This window comes from Coptis chinensis, chromosome 3 (assembly GCF_015680905.1).
Source record: "Coptis chinensis isolate HL-2020 chromosome 3, ASM1568090v1, whole genome shotgun sequence".
In the NCBI taxonomy this organism is placed as follows: domain Eukaryota; kingdom Viridiplantae; phylum Streptophyta; class Magnoliopsida; order Ranunculales; family Ranunculaceae; genus Coptis; species Coptis chinensis.
This window is the reverse complement of record NC_141458.1, coordinates 101459638-101478983: the sequence shown is the minus strand read 5'-3', so window position 1 is coordinate 101478983 and position 19346 is coordinate 101459638. Positions and strand designations below refer to the sequence as shown.

At 39.6% G+C, this 19346-nt stretch overlaps 2 protein-coding genes across 9 annotated transcripts; one reads left to right on the top strand and one right to left on the bottom strand.

Moving 5' to 3' along the window:
• The first annotated feature begins 196 nt into the window (after positions 1-196).
• LOC147512227 (BTB/POZ domain and ankyrin repeat-containing protein NPR1-like) lies at positions 197-3317 on the top strand. 2 transcript variants are annotated; one of them, XM_086595207.1, is made up of 4 exons: positions 197-863; positions 1148-1898; positions 2581-2781; positions 2928-3317. In XM_086595207.1, the coding sequence occupies exons 1-4, from the start codon at positions 339-341 to the stop codon at positions 3185-3187; spliced, it is 1737 nt and encodes a 578-aa protein (XP_086451333.1). In that variant the 5' UTR covers positions 197-338; the 3' UTR covers positions 3188-3317. The 2 variants fall into 2 exon arrangements, with proteins under 2 accessions (XP_086451333.1, XP_086451334.1); XM_086595208.1 differs by lacking the exon at positions 2581-2781.
• On the bottom strand, positions 2431-6863 carry LOC147512226 (heat shock factor protein HSF30-like). Of its 7 annotated transcripts, XM_086595215.1 has the most exons (7): positions 6359-6863; positions 4921-5810; positions 4714-4834; positions 4322-4382; positions 4139-4216; positions 3946-4004; positions 2431-3193 (listed from the first exon to the last, which is right to left on the bottom strand). In XM_086595215.1, exons 1-2 carry the CDS (start codon positions 6719-6721, stop codon positions 5007-5009), a joined length of 1167 nt encoding a protein of 388 aa, XP_086451341.1. In that variant the 5' UTR covers positions 6722-6863; the 3' UTR covers positions 2431-3193; positions 3946-4004; positions 4139-4216; positions 4322-4382; positions 4714-4834; positions 4921-5006. The 7 variants fall into 7 exon arrangements, with proteins under 7 accessions (XP_086451341.1, XP_086451338.1, XP_086451340.1 ...); XM_086595212.1 differs by having other exon boundaries at positions 4139-4382; positions 6359-6861; XM_086595214.1 differs by having other exon boundaries at positions 2761-3193; positions 4714-5810.
• Positions 6864-19346: the final 12483 nt, after the last annotated feature.

Genomic DNA, 19346 nt, shown 5'->3' with positions numbered 1-19346 from the left:
AGGACCCTAGCAATCCTCAAACAAAGCATATGAATGTTCCATACAATCCTACCTTTTTTTTTGCCTCTTTTGGTTTAAAAGCCATATTTATTTCACTTCTTAAAATAGTTAAATTGACAATCAACAACATTGGATCAGGTCCTCTTTTGTCACTTTCTTAAATCAAAGTGATTTTGTCTTTTCCCAAACCATTACCTTCACATTGGCTGCTTTTTGCCTACCCAGTTCTTGCTTGAAGATAAAACTAAACTCAAGTGTTATCTTCTTCTACAAATAGAAATAGAATCTCAATCTAATAGCCAAACTCCCTTCTTGTCTCTCTTCTCTTTCCTAGTTTTATGAATAATTCTAGTGACATCAACAGTGCACTCAGCAGCACATGTTGTGTTTGCAACACAGAAACTCTCACGTCTCCAGAACACCTTCAACAACCAGAACTCAGCCAGCTAACATCTCTAAACCGTCTTTCACAAAACTTGGAAACCATTTTCCAATCTGAAGATGACTTCACTTTCTACAGTGATGCCAAAATCATAGTGAACGAGTCCCAACAGCTACCTATTCACCGTTGCATTCTTTCAGCTAGAAGTCTATTTTTTAAGAGCTTGTTTTCTGAAGCAAGAGATGAGGTGGTCTTTCAATTGAAGGATTTGGTGAAAGACTATAAAGTTGGGTACGATTCATTAGTTGGGATTTTGGGTTATTTGTATGGTGGAAAAGTTAAACCTTTGCCTTACACTGTTTGTGTTTGTGTTGATGATGAGTGCTCACATATTGGGTGTAGACCTGCTGTTGATTCTATGTTGGAGGTGTTGTATGCTTCTTTCATCTTCCAAATTCCAGAACTTGTTGCACTATATGAGGTTAGTAGTGTTACCATGTACTTGTTCTGCACTAGGTTTTAGTATGTTCGTACTATCAAATTTATTGTAGCCTTCACAATTAAATTTTGCTAAAGATTGTATAGGGTATTTTGCACTAGGTTCTACTTTTAGGCATGCTTCATTTAGCCAAAACAACCTACCAATTGCATATTCCAAACTCACTACTATATTGTCATTTCTAGCCTAGAAGTTTAGGTTCTCATTTTGAACTTGGTTTCAGCTTTAAAACCACTAAACAATACTTGTTATCGTCCACTGTGCAGGGACGCCTTCTGGGAATTCTTGACCAGGTGCCAGCAGATGATATACTAGCAGTACTATCTGTTGCTGCCTTAATGTGTGACAAAGCTTGTGAGAGGTTGTTCGCAAAATGCATTGATATCACTGTCAAATCTGATATGGATACCACAACGCTTGAGAAGGCATTGTCCCCTGACATTGTGAAACCGATTATGGATTTGCGTTCGGAAGTGGAGTTCTCTGTGCCTGGAAGCAACGTTTTTCCAGATAAACATGTGAGGAGATTACATAGGGCTCTGGAATCGGATGATGTTGAATTAGTAGGGTTGTTACTGAAAGAAGGTCGTTCTACTCTTGACGATGCATATGCTCTGCACTACGCTATAGCATATTGTGATGTAAAAACTACCACCAAGCTTCTTGAGTTTGGGCTTGCTGATGTTAATCTTAGGAATGCAAGGGGTTATGCCGTACTGCATGTTGCTGCAATGAGGAAAGAACCCAAGATTATAGTATCTCTTCTTACAAAAGGGGCTCAACCATCTGCTTTAACATCAGATGGAAGAACAGCACTTCAAATCTCAAAGAGGCTCACCAGATTTGTGGATTATTTTAGGTCTACTGAAGAAGGAGAGGCAACTCCAAAGGATAGGTTATGCATAGAAATATTGGAACAAGCAGAAGGGAGAGACTTACTATTGGGGGAAGCATCAACTTCTCGTGCAATGGCTGGTGATGATCTGCGTATGAGTTTGTTGTACCTTGAAAATAGAGGTGAGTGTCCAACGCATATATCCCTATATAATTTGATGATAGAAATCCTGAATGATCTTATTTCCGGCACATCACAGCATTCAAGCTCTATAGATATGCAATTGAACAGCAATCATTGTCTTGTGTCAAAAACATCCATGGCTAACTGCGAAAAGTTCCTATTTACCTTGATACTGAACAATCAAAAAAACATTATACATAGCAAGATTATCATCTACCTGGTTTGAGAAATATTTCTTTTTGAGTAAAAACTTCGTTGTATGTCAGTCCCTATTGAAGCGCCAATTCATCCATTCTTGTAAGGGAGAACTACTTTTGGAGGTCTGTACCATGCTAATTTTGAATAGAAATTTTCCAGTGTCTTCAGGATATGATGAATAACCAGAAGTATTGTTTTAAGCCAAAGAGTAAGTTGGGGATTTGGAGATGTATCGTCACCAACCCATTATGTGCAAATATTTTGTGTTTTGTTTTGGTCATACTCTGTTTCTTGTAGTTGTACGATCTCTTTGTAATGGTTGCAAGGAAGATATTGGAAGAAAAAGATGATCAGTTTGATTTCAAAAATGGTCTGTCCTTGATAATCTAGCATCAAACTGTGACTAAAATTCTTATTTTGTTATAACCTGCGGCATCATCTGTGACTAAAAATTTACATTGTCTGATGTAATTTTGTGTTCAGTTACCATAGCAAGGCTTTTATTCCCAATGGAAGCAAAAGTTGCTATGGACATTGCACAAGTGGATGGCACTCTTGAGTTTCCCGTAGTTGTCAATCCAAAGAATTCTCCTAGTCGGCAGAACACATCGGTAGAATTAAATGAGTCACCTTTCAAGAATGAAGAGGAATATCTAAATAGAATGAGGGCACTTTCCAGAACTGGTAACTATGTTTGTTAATCTGCACTACTTTTGCTGTTCTTTTTTCCCGCTCTGCATCATGACATCATGGTTAATTATAGGCTTTATAGCACATAATCAGGTCGCTCTGAATGGAGCTAATTGTCTATGTTTTGTGTTGACTGATAGTTGAGCTTGGAAAAAGGTTTTTCCCTCGTTGCTCAGAGGTACTCGACAAGATTATGGATGCAGATGACCTGTCAGAGCTTGCTAATCTTGACAATGACAACGCTGACGAGCGTCTGACGAAGAAACAGAGGTACATGGAACTACAGGAAAGCTTTGCACAAGCATTTAGTGAGGACAAGGAGGACATTGATAGGTCTGCTGCTATGTCACCAGCTTCATCATCGTCAACATGCATGCGAGTTGCAAGAACTGGGAATTAATTCACTCTGTAAAAATAAATCACGGAAGTTATTTAGCTTAACACTGGCACTAAACTATGTAATCACCGAACCCAAACACGTCCTTTGACAAAGGTTTTAATTAGTTAATCCGGCATTTGTTGCGTCTGCATTTCTCTGTCTATGTTTTTTTTCTTCCTATTTTATTTTTGTATTCCCTCGCCTGTGGAGTTTCACAACATGTGCCTTACTACCACACCGGGCCAAATTACATTAAGTAGCCTACTTTGGTGAGATTTGGCCAGAGACTGCACTGGTTATTGCTTTAGTTTGCACAAGTATTCTTTTCACCGTCAGCCTTTCTTATTCCGCACCTAATATATTTTTATAGAACAACAAATGGGGAATTTCGTAAAGTTTCAGATGTATGTAGCTAAACTTTAGCCAATCAATTTGGTTTTTTGTTAGTCGGTCCATCTAAGGGAGGGCAACATCAATAGGGTTACACTATAAAGATCTATGCCAAGAGGACTGATTTGGGTGAGCGTTATCGCTTTATGTAATTGGCGATGAGCCAATTCAAACGAGATATAAACATTGTTGATATGATTTTCATTTTTTTCCACTTCAGTTTTGATCTGTTAATGGGTGTGGATGTATCAAAGTTTGCATAGATCTAGTTCAAATAAGCTACTTTTTTCTTATTATGTAGAACATATAAGAAGCCTTTCCTGCAGATCTCTAAGCTGAGCAATACTAACAAGAAATCGAACCACAGCAGCATTTAAAAAACTGCGTACCTGGAATAAGAAATCAAACTAGCTAGATCAGAATATACCATTTGACTGAGACAAAGAACCTGGAACTTGGATAGAATGAGAAAAGAACCACCGTTAGTACAATATACCATTTGAATATCAAGCCACCGCTATATGAATGGAAGATTGTTTTACTTCTGTAGGGGAAGTACTGAGTAATTATGGTCTGACTTACAACTTTATCTTGAATTGTAGAGCTTATCAAGTGAAGTTGCTCGTCCCAAGGTTGGCTGTTCTGTCTAGGAACAGTACCCTGCAAGAAGCCATGTATCTTTTAGACTGATAACAGTTTTGAAGAATTCTAATTTTCATTAGGCAAGATAATTTTGAAAGTGAACAAAGAACCAAACTACATAACCAGTGTGTGTAGGCGCGAAAAATAGAATCATCTGTGCTGGTCCCTCCACATCTTCTAACGCCTGGCATACAAGGAAGTCTTTAGTACAGAAAAGAACAACAAATAATACTCTCATAGTTATAAAGATACAGGAATTCTCTTAAACGGATTATCCGTTTATGGACATGTTATATAGTGTCTTGACGCAGCTATTTAGTGTCTTGAACAGCTTATTTAGTGTCTTGCCCACAACCATGTAATAAGCGTAAATGAAAAAGTTGTTCAAGACACTATATAAACGGTTCAAGACACTAAATAAGCTGTCCAAGACACCATGTCCGTTAACGGATAATCCGTTTAAGAGAAGGCCTGAGAGTATAAAGATAATGCAACTTCATTAAAACCATACTCACACATATATGGGAAACATAGAACTGCACAGAGTTACCATGAAACCAGGAAAGATATGAATAGTCTACGCTGGCCCCTCTTCATCTCAAATCCTTCCTTGGTATACTAGGTATCCCTGACTGACTACAAACCATACAAGTAAATAACACTTTCCATCATCATCTATAACATCATAACAGACTCAACAGACTGTAGTTTGATAATCATACCGACTACAAATGGCAAAGATAGAAATGCAACATCAAGCCAGAAGAAAGAGTAATCTCAAACATGCCAATATCAGTAATGTGTTTCTTCATGTATTTGACCTTGGTTCTCCCATCTGACTCAATACATCATCGACATAGTCTCGCCAATCAGGAAACTTTGCAACCAAATCTTCCACCTCAACTTCTGATTCCTCCCCTAGGATATCCTCTACATTAGAAGCGATAACGTGATCATTTAGTAAGTTCTCCCACATTATATCTGTAGCAGAACCTGAGTCCAGATCATTTGTTCCATGGACCTTCTGATCGTGAAAAGCATTGCTCAGTTCCTCATCAATAGAAGAGGAGAATAAAGTCTCTATCTCTGAATCAACTGTCACCACCTCTGGTTCTGTCTGATTTGTGTAGTTATCGAAGGGGGTAGTATCTATGGCTTCGAATAGCAAGTTCTCTGCACCATGACTGGCGGGCAACCTCCGTTTCCTCCCAGTTTCAATACCGTGTAATTCTTTTATCTGCTCATTCCTATGAACTAGTTGCTGAAGAAAAGCTGGGTTCTTGAGAGCTCTGCCCAAGAAAACCATCATTTGTTGCTGCTTCCTCTCAGTAACTTGCAATCGTTCATCAATGGCGACTAGTTGTTCACGAGAACCATGTTGTTGCTGTTTGAGCTTCACAATCTCTGACATCAGTGTGTTCCGGTCCCTTCTAAGTCTATTCATTTCTCCTTCCAATCCATATTGTCCCAATTCCAGACAAGTGTCTCCTCCTTGTTGCATATTGTGTGATACATGTCTTCTCCTCTTAATATTCTTTAACAAATGTTTCTGCCCTCCCAGAAACCCTTCATTTGCAAACTCCCATCGATCCGGATCAACCTTCCTAAAACCCTGATATCATCGTAACATCAACAATCAGTACATTCAAGTGACAAGTAAATGAAAAAAAATAAAAGAAGAAGAATAGATAATTGAAGTATCTAATATCCTTTGCGGAGAAATAACAAAATAAATATAATCTGCCTTACTGTTGTGTTGGAAAATGTATGAACAATGTAAATAGTTTGAGAACTAAGATGTATGAAAGTATGACCATTAGCCATTTTAATTTTGAAAACGAAGATTGTGGTTTATTCTGTCTGTGTTTCTGTCCCATTGTATTCTCACACGCACCTATTCACTCCATCTTCTCAACCTGCACTCACCTTCCGTCAATTCTCTTAAAATTGCAGTTCAAAGTTCAAAATATCAAAGTACATTGGAGGATTTGGAGCAGATTAGAAATTTACTTTAAATGTGGACTTTTTACACTTATGTTCTGTGAGCACCCATTAACAAACTCACCAAACATATTTAAAACTGGTATCATGATAAAATCAATTTTCAACAAAACCCAAAACTAAGAAAAGACAGAATGCTTGAAAGAAATGGATACTTACGTAAGTGTTAAGCTGCCTTACGAAGCTGGAAAAGTTCCCATGCTTGAAATATCTCGGAAGAAGACTGCTAGAAAGCTTATGTAAATCCCACACAATGAAACTATTCCTTGCCGTGCTCCAAGAAACAATAGAATCAGTTATTGGATCTTCAACCATTTCAAATGTTTTTGTTAGAAATGGTGGAGGTCCCATATCATGCAATCCTTCAACTGGTTGTGGACATAGTGCAACTGCTGAAGAAGGAAAGCTAGTAGTAGTGCTATCAATATCACCAATATCATCCATAACTACTATAACTTCCTCTTCTTTAACTTTGTTGTTTTCCATTTCTTTTTTTCTTCTTTTACTTGGTGATAGAATCATAAAGAGATCAGAGGAAGATTTAGTGAACAAGAGAATCGATTGAAAGAGATCGAGTAAGGTTTGTTGAATTGATGTACGTTTGAATGTGGTTTGAGAGTTTATATGTCAAGTGTAGTGAAAGTTCTAGACCATATGGTCATCAGTCTGTGAGTCTGTCCCTACTTTCCATTTCTTTCTTTCAAAACTTTCTAGAAACTTCTCAACTTCGAGCAGATATTTTTGTTATCCAACAGTGTGCACTGCACAAGGGACCACTTTTGTCCTCGATTGATATAATTGGGATGATAAAAGATATCATGTTTTTTCGTCATTTTGGATTCTATTGATTTTTTGGATAATACGAATCTCCCATGAGAAGGACTTGTGAGTTGTGTGTAGGGGTTATTTGGGATCGGATCGGATTAACCTCTTTCGGAATTTTTCCAAATTTTTTTTCGGAACTTAATATGCTAGTCAAATCCGATCCAATTTTTTTTCGGATTCAAAATATATTTCCAATTTCGAAACTTTCATAAATTTCGGAATAACTCGGAAATTTTGGAATACTTGGTAAATTTTCAAAGATCTCTTTACTTTCAATTATTTTTAGAATATCATACTAATGTTAATCATTTGTAGGGAGAAAAACCACGTCCACAACACCAATATACCAACAACAATACGCGATCTTGACTTTTCTTGGTAAAAACTCATTTTCATTTAAACAAGTGATCCAATAAAAAGCGAGAAAAAGAACTCCGCGGCCCACCAATAGCAAGCATTGCGTGCATTCCGTGCGGGTATTTGTAATGTTTCAATCTTTTTTCATGTGTGGAAATTGAACCGTGAAGTGTCTGCATAAATAATGGATTATGGTCTTGGACTCTAAGTAGCTTTACATAATATTCTATCTATTGGAATTTGGCTTTTGGATTGGTCTAGAAGTCATTATATGACTCAATGACATTTTTTTTGCTAGGTTATGTTTTCGTTTTGTTTTTGGAAATAAAAAACTAGAAAATGAATGAACGGTCGAGATCTAATCAAGTGGATAGTGAGAGAAGTATATATTTTCGGAATAAATTGGCAATAATATCGGAAATTTCGGAATGGATCGGATTTTAGAATAATATCCAAATCCGATCCAATTTTTTTTTGGAATTTTCGGAAATCGGAAAATCGGCCCATAAAAACTACACCTAGAGCCAAACCAATTTCGGGAAAAATTGGAAATTCGGCAAAAAGACACCCCTAGTTGTGTGCCCTCTGTGATCTGATTTTGAATCAATGCTATGGGCTTGTTCTGAGAATGTCGACCAATAAAGCTAAGTAAGAAACTTACATCAAGGTCCAAACCAACCCCAACGGGCTTTAGTTGTATGAAGAAAGCCCAGCCCAACCCAAATTAGTTGAAAACAGCATCTGCTTCATGTTAATCAAATTTGCAGTTTGGATATTTGTGTTTTTCCTAAGAAAGCCCGGTTTTGTTGATTCTAAATTTCTAAGAAAGAAAGACCGGCCTGTAGGGGAACAATATCCTCATTAAGGAATATTGCGCACGCGCGAAGCATAAGCGAACTCAGGACATCGACCTCCAAGACCGATCGGGAGCAATATCCTCATTAAGGAATATTGCATCGCCACAAGCATAAAAAACTTCGGGACATCGACCTCCGAGACCGATCTGTGAGCAGCTCCCTTCATGTAGGTGGTACACTTAAGCTCGTTCAAGGATATCTCAAGACGAATAAACGGCTGGAGACAGAACGCCTCATGTAAAAACACCACCAGGTGTAATCATTACAAAAATCTTACTTGTACTTTCCACCACCGGGAAATAGGGACTACCGCACCAACTTCCAATCAGCCCACGACTCCTACTAAAACCAGCCCAACACACATTCACAATCTCCACCCTACATATGTACAAGAGGGTACACGTGTCACAAAGATCAACACTCCCTTAGGCATATAAATACCACCTACTTGAACTACGTGAGACCTAATTCTTTTCTCCCCTGAAAAAACCAAAAGAAAATACGTAAGCAGCTCGCTCATCAGCAAACTCGGTCTCTCTAAAAAACCTCAACCCATTCTCCTCTTTTCATTGCATCTAAAGAAAAACCTAAACACCCTTTTACACGGCCATTTCAGAGATTTCTCTGAAATGAAACATCATCATATCATTGGCAAATTAAGAACAATAGGAAAAGCATATTCATTCCTCAGTTCATTCTTTGGATGAAACACTGCTTTTGGTTCGAATGGTAGACAAACATCTACTGCTGGCCAGAACATCTATTGCAAACAAGAACAATTTAGTTCTGGGTTGCGCAGCATGTTATGAGAGTCGTTTAATAAGTAGAAGCTTCTTAATCATTTCCAGGAACCTGCTACTTGTCACATGTGGGCATATGGGTATATGCCCCACAGACACAGACACAGCTTAAATTCTGGAAGTCATACAACTAGAATTCATTGTGTGATTGAACATATTCAAGAAATCTCTGATTAAAACCAAATTGAACCCTTCCGATAATAGCCCTCTGAAACAAATTGCATAAATAAATGAAATTTTTCCGTTACAATAATGCCCAACCTATTGACTATTGATAGCAAGGGAATAGGATAACTTTTATGATCATCTGTTTCACCCGCATGCGCAATTTCTACTTAAAGATTTCTCAGGCCAAATTGTCCATTCCACAGATATATTTGACGGAAATAAGATTGCCCACAAATGGAAGTGCTAAGTAATACGGTGAGCCATCCTTAACTTCAGTAAATTCATAAAACTTACATGCATGTCTTTCCAGGTGAAAACCAACCAATTTGTGACCAAGCTGTAGCAAAATCTCCCTGTTCTTAAGATATTTTACAGGCATTACTGATACGTTGTCCCAAATTCCGCGTATAAGTTCATTTCGAATGGAAAACTACTTAAGCCAAGACTCCTTTCCTTTGTCATTCTTCAGAAGCCATACATCGAAAAAGTCTAGACGCGATGAGTCCACCAAGCAAACACACTCTTAGAGCACCCCAATCGCAAATTCTTGGTGCCCAACCACCAAGCCACCAAGCACATCTAGATTCACCCCAACAGATTCAGGTGTTCGGATAACTCCAAAATCTTCAGACCCCAAGCGAAACGACACAATGAGTATGTAATAACCAGATGAATTTTTATCACAGGCGATCCAATGAAGAGACCCATTGACGAGTACATTAGAAGTTGGTTCGCAGGCATCGATGAGCGTGCGTGGGACATTACCAAGCTTTCTTCTCCATGTATTGCTGCCTCATAGTGTACAAACTTGCATCTCATTCATGGGTTCGTGCATATCATCATTAGCAGTCGTATAAAAAAGAAACACCACCACCTTGAATTCATGTTTAAAATCATCATAACCAAAACCACATAATAGATTTTCCACATGATAGGTTTTCGAAAATCTGGGGTCTTTAGGTATTATGTGAATGGGCACAGGGTTTGTTATGGGATCGGAAAAATGAGTCGACAGGCAATAGGCCATTGCAGACACCAATAAGAGACTCCTTCTGGTGTTCATCATCAATGAAAGAAACATGGACTTATTTACAAAGCCTTAAATGTGATCTTTGTCATTTTCGTTTTGCTCTCCAAAATAGATTTGGAGCCTTCCAGATTCGCAGTTGAAGTAACTGAGAAAAACATCGGAGTTGGTCCTGGAGAATATGGCCCTATTCTTGATTTGCATGGAAGACAACAAGGGATTAGAGGATTTGCATACGCCGTCATGACGTCTAGTGGTAGTTTATCCATTCTCTTCCCCCCTATGGATGGCGTTATACCTGGAAGGCAGCTCTAGTGTATTTACATTAGAGTTGTATAAAACTATATCCATTATGGTTTGGTTTTCTATTTCTGTTAAAATTGCTATTTGATATTATCAATCTCTGACATATCGACCTGCCAAATAAAGGTTTGGTTCGCTTTTAGAGGTCGACTGTTGCTATGGGCTTATACGTGCTCTAATTATTAAACTAAAAAAGGCCGTGTCGCCCAAACCAAGCCCAACGAGCGACACTAGTCATTTTGTTATATTCAGTTTGGATCAAACCCAACCCAACTCGAATTGATTAAAGATTGACAGCAGCCTGCAGCAATTGACCTTGAATTATTTGGTTACTGCAACTAAATATCAAAATCACCAAACTAGAAGGAGGTCTCGCTCAAATATCTGGACAGTCCGAGTTTGATAGTGCAACTACATTTTAGTGCAAACAAGTTCCTAAAAATAAACAGATGAAAGAGTTCAATACGAGGAGCAAAGCTTTACGATTTGAGTAGAGAAAGGTTTCAGAGCCTTCCACCACAAACACTAGAAAGAATACAGGATGCCTTATCCGTTGCTCTCACTAACCCCATGAACTGTTAAGTGTTGAACAAAATACCAGTATAGGCTAACTTTGACATTCAGAGACAGCTCTCACCATGTGATTCTAGCTCGACCTTTGGCGACTCTCCGAGCAATGACTCTTCGTCCTCCCTTGGTGGCTTTCCTGAATGCAGAAACAGTAAATGTAAAATATAAATTTAATCACATTCCAGACATGCAAGCGTGTCGATGCATGCGAATGTCTGTGTGCATGTGTGGCAGAGAGAGAGAGAGAATGAGAATGAGATACCGAGCCAAGAAACCATGGGTCCTTTTACGCTTGATGGTGCTAGGTTGATATGTTCGTTTGGGAAGTAAGAGCATCGTATTACTTAATGAAGAATCATCTCCTGTATGAAAGAATATACATTATTATATAAATTGGATGCCTCGAGGAGAACAAGGAGATGTGAAGCAACATGCAATTGAATCAAAATAACTCAAATAGATCCACAAAATCTAACTTCACAACAGCATAAATACTCTTTAAGACTTGTAGTGTGCATGTGTCACTGACTTTTTAATTTTATATTTTATATGTGAACTATTTTAGTTGACTGAATTCGATTTGACAAAGAGGTGAATGCTGAATACCCATGGAATGAAAATGAAGAGCATTTTCCTGGAACCAAACAAAATAACAGACTCGGATTTTTCATTTTTACCATCATTGTACAACAGTGCAAGATGTCCATATCCTGGCATATAATAGGTTCCCGAGTTCTACTAAAAATGATATACATTGGCGATATATTTGACATTTAGCCTGACCATATTAAAAAAGAGATAAAAGCCTAAAACGTTGTTTGACTGTTGGAGTGTTGGTCGTATATCGCTGATACTTAGGATGTTCCAGACCATGCTCTTGGGGGAAAGGAACACTCTAGTAATGACTCTTTTTAGTTTGAACATTAGAAAACAGACAAGGTTGAAACTTGTGACAATCTTCCAAGGTGTATAAAAGGAAAGCTCTGTGGACAGCAGAACAACAGAATGTGCAAGCATCTTGCAAGATGAATAGAAGGAATGTCAGAAAGAAATGAACTGATACCACCACTAATATTGCAAACATGAGAAATATGGAGTCCAAAGGACCTGAGTAAGGAGGTAATAAGTTTTATCAAAAACATGGTTATCTTCTACAGGGTGGAGAAGAAGTTAGTTTGCAGCAATAGAAGTCTATTCTGTCCGAGCGAATTGCAAAAAAAGGCAAAACTCTCCAGTCTTATGAAAGTTGGGAAGGCATTTGATGAAAATAGCATGATGAGCAATTCTGATGGTAAAATCAGTTCATCCATAGACATAACTATAATCTTCAAAAGCAGATCCCACAATCACTGAGACAGCTCCTTTTAGATCTGTAAACTGTGAGCTTTCCGATTGCAAATCAAGCCAATTTTCAGGCATTACGCCTCAATTTCATTCAAGGAATGGTTGGAGAGGTCATTTAAGAAGAAAATTGGGAGATCATCAAGAAAGTACAAAATTTCTTCTATTCAAAGGACCTGGGTGGTCATTAGGATAGACTTCTTGAGGGTGGTGGACTTGTTTAGAGATCACTACCTGATTAAATTTATGACCATCATACCTAAAGCCCAATCTGCGAAAGACATTCTAAAGTCAGGCCCAATCAGCAAGGACAATAGAGTTTACTTTCTACTTTTTTTTTGCACGGCAGAATGCTTTTTCCTTTTCTTCCTTTTTGCTCAGTAACATATAAATCAATTAATTTCCCTTTTTCCGGTAACAATCTCCAACATAAAAGCATCTAGCATGAGAAGGAAGATCCCTAACTCAATGTTTCAACTTTCTAGACTACTGTGTTCTTGATTGCTAAGAAAATGAATAAAGAAGAAGTGGGATACTTATTGCCAAAAGGGTAGCATAACAATAATACAGAGAAAACTCGATAATGAACAACTAATTAAGATTCTTTTAATATGTGCAAACCTCCATAGTCTGTATGATATTCAATAGATCATCTCAAAACGCTAGCATTAAACGTCTAGATCTCTAACCTAGTGTCCAAAGAGCAAGGTTATTTTCTTTATGCTAGGACTTCTAATTAGGATCTGGATAAAAAAATCTCTTGCGCAAGAACTCGAGAAGGATATTGGGATTACATGGGTAAAAAGCAAACTGGATATTGCCATATTGGGAAAATCCACAATCATAGTGTTAAGGGGTAACATCTCTCAATCCTCAAAATTTGGCTAAGCTTTGTGCCTTTGTAAGAGCTATGATAGAGCCTCCAAGTATTTTGAGGCAATTTCGAACCGAGAAGCTTATGATTATCTATCCTTGCCTATGCCTTTTCTCAAGTTTTCTTTTTCCGGTAAATTGTTAATATTCATTTGAAATAAATCAATAGGTAGGTCGAGAAAACATACAAGTACAACAAGGAAAATCGTCCTCAAGAACTGCTGCACAAGCTACCAATCAATAGTCTCTACACACATATTCACCCTATCTCGCACAAGGTGTTCAGTAAAAATGCTTCTGAAATCCACAATACTTTTCATCAAAACCAAAGAAGGCCCTTCGTTGTTACAATGACCTTATGGAAATGCATTGCTTTGCCTTCAAATTGGTGTCTGTTACGCCCCAACCATATCCCCCACACGATTGCAAATGACACCATATTCCAAACATACTTTGTTCCTACTTATGTACTTAAGACATTGTCTTCACAGGAGGCTGGTTTTCCACTCACCGGTAATCAACTAGGGAGTACTCTGCCTTGAACTAATTCAGTGGATCAGCCCCAAAGAAAAGGGATGCATTTCACTTTGAAAGCCAGCCTATTATAGTATTATACAACGCAAACTAATTTATAATCTTTTTCCCCGGTTGGATTTTGGACCCTCCATCTAAAAGCTTCCTTAAGATGTCCAAACCATTCTTAGAATATGCACCTTAAAGTAAAAAAGAAAAACAAAAGAAAAAGCCATTTTTCCATTTTTCTAATTGAAACAAATGTAATAAAAGTGAAATAGTATTACCTTCTGGTAAGAAGAATGGGAGTGAAGGAAAGCCACTCGGGTGCAAAAACAGGTCAATGTCTGATCTTTTCACGGATTCATCGTTTTTGTTGTTTGGTTGAAACTTGGAAAGAGTGGGGAAAAGATTTGGAGATATTTCGGAAGTTTGAGAAATGAGATTGTGAGTAGAATTTCGGTTTAAGAATCGATTGAATAGTGAAAGACCGGTTCGACCTAGGGTTTTTGAAGACATTTTTTTTAGAACAGAGCTCTCTTTTTTTTTTGTGTTGATTTAAAACCCTAATGTTTTTTTTTTTATAAGTGAAGAAGATGTAGTTGTACTTTTTTAACTTTGGGACTTTATAATTACTAGTTTTGAGCACGTGGTTATGCCACGTGTCCATACCACAATTAGGGTCTGTTTGGGCTGGAGGAAATGTTAGGGAAAGGAAAGGAAAAGAGGTGTGGTCCACCTTTTCCATAGTTTTTTTGTTGTTTGTTTGCCCATGGAAAGGAAAGGATGCTTTCCGTGCGGAAACAAAACTAGAAAAATGGAAATGGTTTTGAGTCCATTTTAGGGAAAGGAAAGGAAAGAAAAAAAACAGGCACAATTTACTTTCCTTTCCACAGTTTACCAAACAGACACAATTTTAAAACTGTTTCCATTCCATTCCATTCCTTTCCTTTCCATAGTGGACCACTTATTTCCTTTCCTTTCCATTAGTTAAAATTTAACAAACAGACCCTTAGTTTATCAAACAAAACCAAAAATCCAAGTAAAAGCGTGCGAAGGGTTTGACTTCGTTTTGTGACGTCATTACAATGTAGAATAGATTTTTGTTTATAAACAATTTTTTTTTCATTATGTCAGTTATTATAAATGTTGAGTTTTTTTTGGTAATTATTATAAATGTTGATTTGCAATCAACAACACTTTCAAAAGATTAATAATATTCCAATTTAGTTAATGTACTATAAATCCCATATCTAATGAGCAAATAGGTTGAAAACATGCCAATAACATTAGGCTTTTTAAGAGATCTCCATGGCTCAATTACTTAACCCAAGAATTGCCTTCCATAAACTATAGTTTCTTCAAAACACGAATCACCCCAAAAAATCACTTTTATAATAAGAATAATCAATATGGTGTTTGCTAGGCTGATGACTGTGGCCAGTTTTCTTATGAATTGATATATCGGAAAGCACCAAGCATGGCCACTTTCTGGACAACAAAATGGAAAAAGGAATTTGGCAAGCACTCAATGTTGTTGGTCGCCTTTCAGTACAGAGTGTTTTTATACTGATAGAGTGATAGGCGAATCCATTTCCGAAGTTCATTAATTGTTTCTTAGGGAGATTTCTTTCCTAACCTCCAGTCTCATTCTCCAGTACCGTGAAAACTTGGTTGAACCTTTGGTTAGATAAATATATATCAACTCACACTTATTTGTTGTGAATGTAATGTTAGGGCTAGTTTTCAGAAAAAATTATTTTGTTGTAAGCAAAGAAATCCTAGTTATAACGTGGAGCAGTGGTATGGTTACCCACAAAAAAAGCATCCAAATACTCCAATGGCCTGAACCTTTTACTTAACTAAATTCAACCGCAGGCAAGAATTTCATGTGGCCAAACGCCCAAACATGACCAGGAAGGGAGGAATTATTACTAATCTTCGTAAAATTGGAGAGAAAATTCACGAAAACTACAAAGAGATTATTGGTGCTCAGCTACTTAGCGCATGGGACTATGCTGCACCCTCACTAATTTTCTGATTCACATCAAATATGATACATCTTCCAGATTTTTTATTGATAAGTAGGCTTTATTGATAGAAAGTGCATAGCACAAATATTACAAGTTGTGTGTGAGATCCTCACACAGCAAAACTAAAGAAACAAAACAGAGACACCCTTCCAACTCAAAGATAACAACAGTCAACCAACTCTTCTGATTCAGCACCAAGTCTCTAAATGAGTACCTCCTCCTTTGTGTATCCAGTACTGTAGGGGAGTGATATTCTCTATCCAGCACGCGCATAATATGGTGGAAATGACACATCGACCTATGGATCCAGGTCGCATCCATGAGCTAATAGAACGATCTGAGGGCATGTCGCGGTATCCGCTTGAATCTAGCTAGGAAAGTGACTCAGATACCCCTTCCAGAAACAATCATGACTAAAGGTGTACTTGCACATATCTTGGCCGTCAACTACTAGTCACGGCCCAAGCTACTTATACGCAGGTGACACTCCACATCATTACAGCCACTACTATGAGGGCAGGTTCTCACATGTTACCCTGATCTCTACCCCTCGTTTGGGATACCCTTTACACGTGGTGGGCAAGGATATACTCTCAATATCTATAAATACCTCTCCTATGAACTACGCCAGACCTGATTCTACTCTCCCCCACAAAAACCAAGAGTAAGATGCGTGGCAGTTTGCTCTCAAGACGAACTCGGTCCATCCAAAAACCTTTTCCAGTCCCCCATCGACTATTTGTAAGGGAAAGCTACAACACACCTTTACATTGGCGTCGTCTGTGGTCTCGATTACTTGAGAAACCAAACCACTTCCAAACAAATCAGTAACCAAAACTCTCAAGCCCACGAAGCATGGCAAGCCTCGAAGCTCAACTCCACATGTTAGCAGGACAACTAGGGACGGTAAACGAGCAAATAGCTCAGCTCAGGCAGGAAAACGTCACACTACGTGCACAAGTGGATACACATAACCCACTAGGTGCCACCGCAGAAGACAACGTCATCAACGTCAGTCAACAGATCAACGAGCTAAGCCAAAGGCTCGACAAAAATGCGGTAAAGAAAAACTCCACCCAGATAGTGCAAAAGATGCTAAAAACCTACCGCGCATCTCCATTTGCTGCTGAGCTACTCTGCAAGATTTCTCCTCAAGATTTCGTCCAACCACGGTTCCCAATGTACGATGTTCGTACATGCCCAGGCCAGCATATAGCTCGGTATGTTCAAAGTCTAACACTCTACAGTGCACCAGAGTTCGACCACCTTCATTGCAGACTATTTCCCGCTAGTCTAAAAGATGGCCCACTCGACTGGTTCTTCTCCCTCGAGGCCGACTCGATAAAAAACTTCGAGCAGCTCACCGACCTGTTCGCAAGCCAATACGTCCATAACAGACGCAAGAAGGGCGATCTCAATTCACTCTTTCAGCTTGTACTCGGCAAGGAGAAAACCTTCCGCTCCTTCTTAAGTCGGTTCAAAATCGAACTATTAGACATGGAGAGTGGCCTCAAAGAGTCATTCGCCGCGGTGGATTTCACAAACGCCCGCCGCATGACCACGGCACTCCACCGGATCGCTCCCGAAAGAAGAACCGCCCGAACGTTGGCGGAATGCGCTCGAGTTGACAGGTACATCAAGTTACAAGAAGGTTTGAAAAATCAGAACCAAGATGAAGAAGAAGTAGAAGAAGGAGAAGTTTACGATGTATCATCATCCTCTAAGAAACGACCCCGACAACAAGGGCAGCCCTCCAAACTCAAAGCGAGCAATGACCGAGAATTCGCCGTACTCACCAGATCTCCTAGTTACATACTAGAGAAGATCAAACGAGCTGCCTACTACCGACCTGAGATCAGACAACCGGCAGATCGCCCCGACCAACCCTACTGCCCTTCCACCGAGCTAGGTGCCATGAGACCGATGTATGCTGGGGGCTCAAGCATTACTTGCAGGATCTCATAGAAGCCGGACACATCAAGCAATACACCAACATACCCGACGACAACCTGCACCACAAGCTCATAACCCGCAGAGTACGAAGTAGATCCCCACCTCGACGTAACGATCAGAGGTCCCAAGGTCGCTCTCACAGCAGAGGACGTCCCCGAGACCGCTCTCGTCAAGATCGTCGCCAACCGTCAACAGGTCGGGAATACGACAGAACCATTCACATGATCACACTTCAAGATGATTCTGTTTCCACATCTAGAGAAAAGAGAAGGCGCGTTGGCGCCCTTCATGAAGTTTACAACATTTCTTCGCAAGCCGCACCCGCACCACGCAGTTCAGGACACAGGTCAAGAGATATCACCTTCTCGGAGGCCGACCTCAACAAGGTTTGCCTCCCGCACAACGACGCACTCGTGGTCCACGTCAAAATCAGCGACTGGACCGTCAAGCAAGTTTTGATAGATCCTGGCAGCTCGTGCGATATTTTATTCTACCATACCATCCAAGAGATGAACCTCCCAAAATCGGTCTTCATAGACCCGATCGCGCCTCTCTTTGGATTCAATGGTTCCAGGGCCGACCCAATGGGAGACATCATACTCCCGATCTCGATGGGCTCCCCGAAGACAAGGTCGAAACTTCAACACGCGCTTTAGCGTCCTCGATACCAAGTCGCCCTACAACGCTATTTTAGGGGACGGCGATGAATCCATCAATGCAAAAGGCGATTTCCTTCCAGCATCGGTGATCCATTTTCCCGCCCAAGAGGAATGATGGAGCTTCGGAGCAACCAACTCGAGGCCTATCATTGTAACCAGATCATCGCAGCGAACAAGACCACCGAATCTCCCATCAGCGTTAGAAACGAGCCCACCAGCTATACAATGGCCAAAGACTTAGTGGCCGAGGTCAGAACCAACGTCCCAAAGCAAAACACTGGGAGCTCCAACAAGAACCTCCTCTTACCAGCCCAGACCCCGAGCTACACTAGGGCAGCAGGTGTCCCCGCATTACAGATCCTAGAGGTCGCCCCAGTAAAGAGCATCCCGCGTAAACGGAGCCAAGAGATCGCCCCCAAATATCATATCACGATCTTCTTTTGCGAAAAACCATTCCAACCTTCGTTGTCACGCCCGCGGTCACTTCTGACTCTGTTGTTGTAACCACAGAAGACGCTCCAGCTCCTACAGCTACTACAGCCACTCACCAGACTAGCACAACATCTACAAAGTGCAATCCTCCAGAGGGCACTCAAAGCGACAAGTCTCAAAGACCGAAGAAGAAAGGCGACAAGTGAATCACGGGACGAAGACGACCCTAAACTCGTCTATGTCGGGGCTAACCTCGACCCCACACTTAAAGCTCATCTTGTAAACTTTTTGTCCATGAATAAAGATGGGTTCGCTTGGTCGTATATCGACGTACCTGGTATAGATCCTAGCGTTGCATGCCATAGGTTAAACATCAACCCTGGTGCCAAACCAGTTCGACAACGACCTAGAAGATTGTTATTACGTTTTCAAAAAG

What these genes read in the sequence shown, in the direction of transcription:
- LOC147512227 (XM_086595207.1), top strand. Translation starts at nt 339, where the DNA reads ATGAATAATTCTAGTGACATCAACAGTGCACTCAGCAGCACATGTTGT. An exon ending in GTTGTACCTTGAAAATAGAG is followed by an intron (nt 1,899 to 2,580) that starts GTGAGTGTCCAA and finishes TTTTGTGTTCAG; the next exon opens with TTACCATAGCAAGGCTTTTA. An exon ending in GAGGGCACTTTCCAGAACTG is followed by an intron (nt 2,782 to 2,927) that starts GTAACTATGTTT and finishes GTTGACTGATAG; the next exon opens with TTGAGCTTGGAAAAAGGTTT.
- LOC147512226 (XM_086595215.1), bottom strand. Translation starts at nt 6,721, where the DNA reads ATGATTCTATCACCAAGTAAAAGAAGAAAAAAAGAAATGGAAAACAAC. An exon ending in TAAGGCAGCTTAACACTTAC is followed by an intron (nt 5,811 to 6,358) that starts GTAAGTATCCAT and finishes CGATGATATCAG; the next exon opens with GGTTTTAGGAAGGTTGATCC.